Genomic DNA, 9,393 nt, shown 5'->3' with positions numbered 1-9,393 from the left:
TAGGCTGACCACTGGGTATATGGACAACACAAATTGGACATGGGTTGTTTTTTTTTTAATTTTGTTGAGGGGGTGAAGTGGAAATCATAATGGAAATGAACTGGCTTTTATATCTGAAAGTTCAAAGAAGGTTTGATAGTAGCCTTACATCACCATTTCAGACATTTTTTCTTCCTGCTTCTGAACTATTTTCCAGAATGTCAGCTTCCTTCTAGTCTCAAGATAGATGCAAACTGCTACTACTTGCTTCTTTGTTGGCACTCAGATATGTGGAGAAGGTAGAAAGAGGGAGAGTGGAAAGTAACTGGACTGTTTCAGAAGCTCCAAAGCCTTAGAAAGTATTTCCTCCTTTCACATTGGCTTGACTTTTAGTAGGTGTTGTGACAGGGCAAGGGGTACAGAGGTTCCTCCACCTTCTATTCTTCTTGAGGGGATTTACAGAGGTTCCTCCATCTTCTATTCTTGTTGAGGACATTTGAGTTTAACTAGAATTTGATCTGTTTGATTGGAAGCCTCAAGGAAAATTACCCAACCTGAGATAGAGATGCTCCAGCTAACTTATTTTAGCTTCTGTTAAGCCACTTGCTTGTGCAGAACCCCCACCTCCTCTAGCTGTTTGTCTAAGTTTCTGTTTGCTAACTGCTTAAGTTTCTGTTAAACTGTCTGCTTGTACAGGCACCCCCTGCCCCCAGCTAACTGCTTAGCTTCTGTTAACCTGCTTGCTTGCACAGAACCACCCCCGCAGCTGCCAATAATGATACTAGAATATGGTTTTGCCTTTTAAAACCCCTTACTCGATCTAGGTGTGATGGTGCACACCTTTAGTCTCAGCACTTGGGAGGCAGAGACATGTGGCTCTCTAGGTTCAAAAACAGAACAAAAACCCAACTGACTAGATAGACTGTGTCTATATGGTCTTCTCCAGTGTGTATCTCATAACAATGTCTTATCTTAAACCAAGAACTACAGCAAAGAATCAGGCTGAAGCTCATCAGTTTTCCAATTGGCCCATATTTCTTATTATTGCAACTAATATGGGCTATTTTCTCTCCAAACGCAATTTATGGAGAAGTGAACTAAAGTGAGAATAATTACCAATAAAGGAGACAAATTTTTATAGAGACTATAAAAAATGTGTGTTCAGTTACCCATAGAGGCCAGAAGAAGGCATCGAATCCTCTGGAACTGGAGTTACAGGTGTTTGTGGGCCCTCTGATGTATAGATAGTCGGAATTGAAATTGGGTCCTCTGGAAGATCAGGAAGTGCTCTTTTTTTTAAAAATACATTTTTAAAGATTTTATTTTATGTATGTGAATACACAGTCATTATCCTCACTTCCTCCAATAAAACCACACTTACTCCAAGGCCACACCTCCTATTAGTGCCACTCCCTGTGAGTCTTAAAGAGGCCATTTTCATTCAGACCACCACAAGATTTCAAGAACCACAGAGAGGCCTGTATAAAACCTTATGTTCATAACACACTGGAAAACCTTTGAGAATATTTAAACTCAAGAGATCTAATAATAACTACTACTGAAATCAGCTGGCTTTAATTTCTAGACTAACCATTATCATGTACAAAATAGGACCAAATGTGCCTTATATTAGGTATATTTATTTTATTTTATTGTCACAAATAAAGGGAGAGAAGTCATACATTTTCACCTGACATTAAAATAACTGAGACACAGAAAGGCTAGTAGACTAGTCTTAGGTCACACAGCTTGCTAATGATAGGGTCAAGATTAGAGCTGTGTCGTTTGAGTCGTGGTTCAGCACAAGTTTTCATCACACAGGCCTCTTTCACATTTCCTCAACTTTTAGGACTGTGCCACTTTTTAGGGAAGCATAAAATTAGGCATATTAATTTGAAGTGATTAAAACATCAGAATAAAAGAACTTAAAGTAGGAGTTTGTGCAGCAGGAAAGGAAATCATGAAAAAGTTGATGGGTGAGTTTGGAAGGTTCATCAGTGCTGTGCCACATAGGTGGAAAAAGTCTCTTCCCACCAATGCGCAACTTTTCCCTTCTCGGGGATCTTCATCCATAACTGCTACCAGTAAAACTCCACCTGTGGGCAGCACCCAAGAAAGTGAGTAGACAACCATAGGCCACTCCTTTCTGTCTGCCCACGCACTCCTAACTGCAGTCAGTGTTCTGCTGTGTTGGTAAAACTGCCCTTTCCAAAGGGTGTTGCTAAGTCTCTTTAGGCTTTGCTTCGAATGGAAAAGGCAAAGTAGCCCAGGTATCTTATGTTGTACCTAAAAATCTGGAAATGTGGGAAGACCACAGGATGTCTCTGAAGGCATGTGCTGTTTTTCTTTAAATTCAAAGAGCAGAAGCCCAACAGTTTCATAAAGCAAAGAAGTGGTACATAGCCAAATGGAGGCAGGAAACTTTCCACTAATAATCAGACCAAGAAGAATTTTTACCTTTTTTTTTCTAGTTGAGTTTTACACATTAACAAAAATTAATGTTTTGTGGTAATAGTTAAAAGCAAGCAGTAGTTCCTATATCCACATTAGGAAATACTGATTTCTTATACTGAGCTGTGAATTTAGGCTCACTGTCATACAAAGACAATCTGGCACAATGTAACACATAGATTCCTGCACCAAAGTGGTAGTAGTGGTGAAACTGAGTCAGGGTTTTGTGATGGGGAGGGGTTGTGAAAGACACTGGTCAGTGGCTCTAATTTTTTCCCTTCGTTTTTTTGTTTGTTTGTTTGTTTGTTTGGGTTTTTTTTTTGTTTTTGTTTTTGTTTTTGTTTTTGTTTTTGTTTTTAAGACAGAGTTTCTCTGTGTAGCCCTGGCTGTCCTGGAACTCACTTTGTAGACTATGCTGGCCTCGAACTCAGAAATCTGCCTGCCTCTGCCTCCCGAGTGCTGGGATTAAAGGTGTGCGCCACCACGCCCGGCTCAGTGGCTCTAATTTGAGCTTTTCCAATGGATGTGTATGTTTGGGCAATGAAATAATTGTGACTAATCCCGACAAACTGTCTCGGGGCAAGGGGTTCTAGGTTCATGGAAACCAAGTGTTAATGACCTTCGTTTGTAATGGATTCCTTCAAAGGTCGTAGTGGTGAGAGAGGCATGAAACAGTGATCTAAGGATGGTGTTATTGGCCCAGTTGGTAAAGAGGGGTCTAGGACCAGGAACCACAGCCAGTGACGTAACAATACTGTTTTGTAACAATCCTGTCCAAAGGTATTCACCGGAGTGAAGGTAGGCAGTGAGTAGAGCTTCTGAGGACAGGTTAATTGCTAATACACTGAATTCTGTCGCGCGTGTAATGTTTGGGGGGGGGAGGTGGGGGGGACCAGTAGCTTCCACTTAATTCTGTAATTAATTGTTGGAAGCATAGGACCGCACGGGACAATTTAAAGCTGAGGAGTCAGCAGATCTGAGGAGGGCCTTCCGGAAGAGGGGCCTCGGGTTGGGGAGGTCTAGAGCAGCCCTAAAAATAGTTCAGGCGTGGGCTCCCAGTGGCCTTCAAGTCTCGGTGCACTTCTCAAGACTTGATCCGGGGCGGGACCGGCAGCAAGGGAGCAGGCTGGTGGCAGCCCGAGACCCAGGAGGTTTGTGTGCGTGTTACCGGGGCTTTAAGGAAGCTTAGGCGGCGGCGGCAGCCAATCAGCAGGGCGCGCGTGCAGCCGCGTACCCCTTAGCGCCCCTCACATCCCACGCGCGCCGCGTACGTGCGGCGGCAGATCCCGCCTTTTTCAGGCGGGGCTTGAGAAGCCGCGGGCAGCGGGCCACGGCCGCCCAACTGCTGCCCGGTACTTGTGTAGGTGCAGGCGAGCAGCTGCGGGCGCCAAGGCCAAGCCCCAGGTTGAGGTAAAGCCCCGCCGGCGCCGCCTCCTCCTCGCGGCTAGGCGGCGGTGACCGCCTCGGCTCCGGTCCCGGACGGCTCGGCGGATCTGCACACTGCTCTGGTGAGGATGCGGCTCTTCTACTGGCTGCTCAAGCAGCCGGTCCCCAAGCAGATCGAGCGCTACTCCCGCTTCTCCCCGTCGCCACTCTCTATCAAACAGTTCCTGGACTTCGGTAAGTCTGACTCCTTGGAGCCACCTCCAAGGCCCCACGGGAGTGAGGGAGACGCCATCCTTGTCCTGCCCGTAGTTGGGGCTCTTCAGCTTCTGGGCAAATTCCGTGAGAAGCTCCGGGAGGGGTGATGGGGATGCATGCCTGAGGGCCCTCCTGGGGCATAGGTTTCGGGTTTCGGGAAGTGGAGGGGCAGGGCCTGACACCCCCACGCTCAGCTTCGTCCAAGGACCCTCATTCCAGTCAGAACTCTCCAGCTATTCATTATGAGCTTCAAATCTACTTGACTCAAACCGCACTCTCCTGAAAACTTCAGAAAGAGAACTCGTAAACGTTTTTATTTTTAGGCGTTTTTAATGGTTGTGTAAGACGTGTTTAGAAACACCTTGAGGTTGAGTAAATCACGTAGTGACGTTTTGTTCCTTTTCTGCTGTAAGATGTTGGGTAGCCTTGAGTGGCAGGACCTGAACGCCTTCATTATGATTCTGACTTCAAAGCAGTCATAGTCTTGGGCTGCAAAATGCCTTAGATACTGGGTAAGAGCTGACCTGTGGGCTCCTGACTACAAAGCAGGGGTTCTAGGACAACTCCAGCCTAAGTGTGAGCACCTTTCCTTACACCCTTTTGGCAGCTGGGCTAGTACTTCATTTTACATGGATTGGGATGGGAAGGGAGAGGACCCCCAATAAAGTCTGAGGCCTACTTAGATGGGAATAGATTCTGCCACCTTCCATGAACTAATCAATCATGTTTCCCCAGAGGATGTCATTTTAACTCCAGCAGGCCGAATGCAGTTATGAAACACCTGAAATAAAACAAATATGGAACTCAGCATCCCCCCCCCCCCAAGGAAACTCAAGATGACTTAGGCTCTCAAAGCCTTGTCTGTTGAATTCATATGATTTAAATGTCATGGGATGGTATCAGTTGGATATAAAAATGCAAAATAGGTACAACCTTCTGGGAGGACCAGATATGCAAAATGTGATGTCTATATTTGGGGAGAAACACAGGGGATGGAAAGAGGTACAGGTTAGAGGTTGAAGCTGATGCCAAATTAAGTTTTAGAAGCTAAGTTACCAAAGATAGATGATGAAAATCTAAGGTGAGGGTGGCCTTTGCATCTTAAGTTTCATTTTCATAAGCTTTTCAGTAGTTGGACTCTACTCCCTCTGGCTACATGTAGAATTTATGTATTTATTCTTAAACATTTTATCTATGCACGAACTTGTTTGTGTGGACACCCATGTATCATGGTGTATCTGTAGAGATCAGAGGAGAACTTGGGGGAGTTGGTTCTCTCCTCCTGGCATGTGGGTCCCAGAGATGAGACTCTGGCAACCAGGCTTGGGAGAGTGGGCCTTTACTGGCTGCACTTTCTGACCCCACCCTGCTTGGAGAGTTTTGCAAGTTTGAGACAGGTCCTAACTTCACAGCTTAGAATGAAAATGTTGCTATTGCTATCAATAGGCATGTTTTCCTAATTTAGGCTTCGAGATGGTTGTGAACACAGGAACCTTTTGTTAGGGTTAACAGACAGATTCGCTCTCAATTGAAAGAACAAACGAAATCGCTCACTCCCACCTGCAAAGTTTGTGAAAGTTGAAAGAGTAAACCTGAAATTTCAGTTACTTTATTTCTATGGCAGTATCTCCCATGTTTATAGGCAAGGATGTTATTTGAATAGGGAAACTACTATAAGGATATTGTTATGGTGGGTAATCTATGTGGTGAGTATCTAGAAACAAATGTTCACTCTTTAAAGCATTGAGTTCGGGGCTTGGGGCCAGGGCCTCATGCCCTGACTTTTTGGTACTAGTAGTATATGCATGGAGTCGAGGGCACCCCAGAGTCATTCCAAAGCATCATCAGGGCTAAGAGCCATTAAGTAGGTGTACTTCTGGTTATTCTGCTGCCTCCCTTTGTTCTGTATGGAATATTTGTTTAAGCCCTTTAAAAAGAATAATTTCTTGAATCATCTTTACTGGAAATGAGGTTTGCAAGAATACCAAGTATTCTAAATGGAATATCAATTTACAAAGATAGTATTGTAGTACCATTCCCAAGGGCAAGATTAAAAAAAAACAGCAACAACATAAAAATTTATATTTTCTCTTTTGGCTCAAGATGACAGTTACATGATTCCAAATTCAAAAGATGTAAAAGGACCTATGCAGAAAATGTCTATGTCCTACTTCTGTTGGCTACTCTTTTTGCATAAGTTGCACCATATTGTTTTATTTGTATCTTGCTTTTTAAGCTTAATATGAAAGAACTTACTGTGTATGTACTTGTAAACTTCCTTTCCCCTTTTCTGTCTGCTGAGGGTTCATATGGTAATTTCACATATGTCTGGGTGTAGATAGAAGACAAATTCCTGATGGTGACCCTGTTTTGTTTTGTTTTGTTTTGTTTTGTTTTTCTGCTTTCTCCAGACAGGGTTTCTCTGTATAGCTCTGGCTGTCCTGGAACTTACTTTGTAGACCAGGCTGGCCTCCAACTCAGAAATCCGCCTGCCTCTGCCTCCCAGGTGCTGGGATTAAAGGCGTGCGCCATCACGCCTGGCTGATGGTGACCTTTTACATCAAGGAGGATACGCATTTGTAATTTTAATAATTGTTAACAAATTCCTTTCCATCTGAGGTATGTATTTACCCACCTATGGGGAGTTTCTGAGATAGAGTGCCTGCTTTTCTGTACTCTTGCTACATGCTTATCTGGTTATTACACTTGGATGGGTGAAGTCATGTTTACATGGAAATGTTTTCTTCCTCAAGTAAACTTTATCTTGGCTTTTTATTTTGGAAAATTGTATAGCAGTAGAAGAGATAGTTTGATAAACTCTTGGGTCGTTATACTGAGATTTATTTATGTTATTTGTAGATGTTTGCATATGCAGGCAGTTAGGTTTGGTTTGGCTTTCTTTTTTTGAAAGTTAGGCTTGTTTCAGAAAGATAATTTTTTCTCCATTAATACTGATTTATTCTTTTGAGTTAACTGCTCTTTAAAGATTTGGTATAACACTCCTATGAAACCTTCCACAAGTTTCTATATTCTATGGTATTGGTCTGTGTAGATTTTCTGAGTCATTTGGAGTCCATTTGGATATATTTTTTTCTACAAAATTCTCATTTTCATTGATTTTTTTTTTTGGCAAGTTTGAATAGATTCCCCTTTCTCCCATCTCTTTTTCCATTTAGGCGCTCACTTTTTATTTTGTGCGTTAAAAAAATGTGCTTGTCTTTTGGCAGGTTTCTTATGTATATAACCCATTCTCACTACTTTCTCCTGCACTCCTCTCTCCCCATTTCCCATTCCTATCACCACACACACACACACACACACACACACACACACACCGACCCTTCCTAGATTCATGGCTTTAGGTTTAGTTTTATGACCTTGTCTGACCATTGGATTGGAGCATTGTAGGGCCTTACTTATTTACTGAAACAGGGTCTGGAAAACCCTCTGTACACTAGACTGGCCTCCAACTCAGAGATCTGCCTGCCTCTGCCTCCTCAGTGCTAGGATTAAAGACATACAACATATCCAGCTGTATTTGTGTATTTTTTTAAACAGTCTTGCTATGTAGCCTAAGAGAGCCTCTAACTCCCAGTCTTCATCCAGTCTTCTGAATGCTACAAGTAGAGGTATATACCACTGCATGCAGCTTTGATAGTATTGTCTTAACAGTCTTTTTGTTTCTTTATTTTTGAAATTTTTTTTGTCTTTTTTCTCCATCCCTCACTCCACCTTTATTTTAGATAGGGTTTCGTTCTTCTGGAACTCACTGTGTAGCCCAAATTGACTTTGAACTCTTGGTGACCCCTCTCTCAACTTTTTGGACTTACAGGCATGAGGCACCACTGTCTTCTTGATTCAGTTAGTAGGTGGTTTGTTTGCTTATATTTATTTCTTAGTATTATGGCTTTTCTGTGTGGTTCATGTTTACCTTGACCTTTCTGAGTCTCTCTGATAGCCTTAGATTAATTTTGTTTTTTCTTTCTTTTTTTTTTAAGTTGGATACCGATTTCTTTTTTGCCACTCCCTTTTATTTCATTTTTTTCTATTTTAATTTTAATTTTATGTTATGTAGATAGGCGGTATTTCTGTTGACCACTTGCTTGCCTGGTGCATGTAGAGGCCAGAAGAGGAAGTCAGCTCTCCCAGTTACAGACTGTTGTGAGTTACCATGTAGGTGCTGAGAATTGAACCCAGGTCCTCTGGAAGTGTAATGAGTACACTTAACTGCTGAGCCATGTCTCCCACCCCTTTCAGTTTTAAGGCAATTAGCTGTGCCTCTGATCATTGCTTTAGCAGTTGATAGGTATATTTGACCCTTACCCCCATCTCTTCCATATCCTGGAAGATGTTTATTCTTTTATGAATTAAGGTTAGCTTGAGAGTGCTGAAACTTCCATTGCAGGTTTATTATGTGTATTAAGTATCTTTAATTTTGTTGCATGAGCACAAAATGTTCTTTTTGTTTTTGTGTAGCCCTGGCTGACCTGGAACTCACTTTGTAGACCAGGCTAGCCTCAAACTCAGAAATCCGCCTGCCTCTGCCTCCTGAGTGCTGGGACTAAAGGCATGTGCCACCACTGCCCGGCCACAAAATGCCCTTTATCTTCAAAGACAAAAATTGATGTTTGTCTTTGTATGTGATTGTTTATTCCTTGCTAAGGTATAAAAACACTTAATTGGGTGTGGATCAAACATGAGAGACATTAAAGTATTTCAATATAATTCTGTTTTCCCATATGTCTCTAGTTTTTGTCATGATTGTTAATGTGACCCTTGATACATATTAGCTGTCATGTCCTCATGGTGAGTTGTCGCCTTTACCATTACTAGTTTAATGCTTTTTGGTCTGGAGTCAGCCTTATTTGATGTTGAGATCTGTATTCTATCTTCTCATTGGCTTTCTTATTTTCAGTTTTTCTGAATTACTTTGATTTAAATATTTCTTCAAATGTAAAGCTGGTTTTGCTTTGTAATAATTGTTTTCTTTTACATGGTAGGTTTAGCCTGAATATACTTACTGGTATAAATCAATTGATCTGTCATACATAATGGTAAGCATGTATAATTGTTCCCTTTTGTTGTTAATGCTTTAATTTTTCACCTTGTCACATAATTTTTTGCTTTATTTTACCACATTTATTTTGATTAGTTGCTTAGGTTTGAATTCTTATTTCATTTGTTATAATTTTGACTTCCTTTCTATATTTTTATTTTATATGTATGTACTGGCTATTTTTGTGTCAACTTGACACAGCTGGAGTTATCACAGAGAAAGGAGCTTCAGTTGAGGAAATGCCTCCATGAGATCCAACTGTAAGG

At 41.9% G+C, this 9,393-nt stretch overlaps 1 protein-coding gene across 3 annotated transcripts in view; it reads left to right on the top strand.

Moving 5' to 3' along the window:
• Window positions 1-3,233: 3,233 nt before the first annotated feature.
• Window positions 3,234-9,393, top strand: part of Pdk3 (pyruvate dehydrogenase kinase 3) — a 68,040-nt gene continuing 61,880 nt past the window's right edge. The window contains exons 1-2 of one of the 3 annotated variants that reach the window (XM_021153144.1): window positions 3,234-3,258; window positions 3,795-4,050. In XM_021153144.1, the coding sequence (XP_021008803.1) occupies window positions 3,945-4,050 (106 nt within the window). In that variant the 5' untranslated portion in view covers window positions 3,234-3,258; window positions 3,795-3,944. Of the gene's footprint in view, window positions 3,259-3,356; window positions 3,582-3,728; window positions 4,051-9,393 lie in introns of those variants that run through there. The other 2 variants (XM_021153143.1, XM_029473478.1) reach the window with 2 other exon arrangements.

This window comes from Mus caroli, chromosome X, assembly GCF_900094665.2.
Source record: "Mus caroli chromosome X, CAROLI_EIJ_v1.1, whole genome shotgun sequence".
NCBI classification, from domain to species: Eukaryota; Metazoa; Chordata; class Mammalia; order Rodentia; family Muridae; genus Mus; species Mus caroli.
This window is presented reverse-complemented; position numbering and strand designations above follow the sequence as displayed.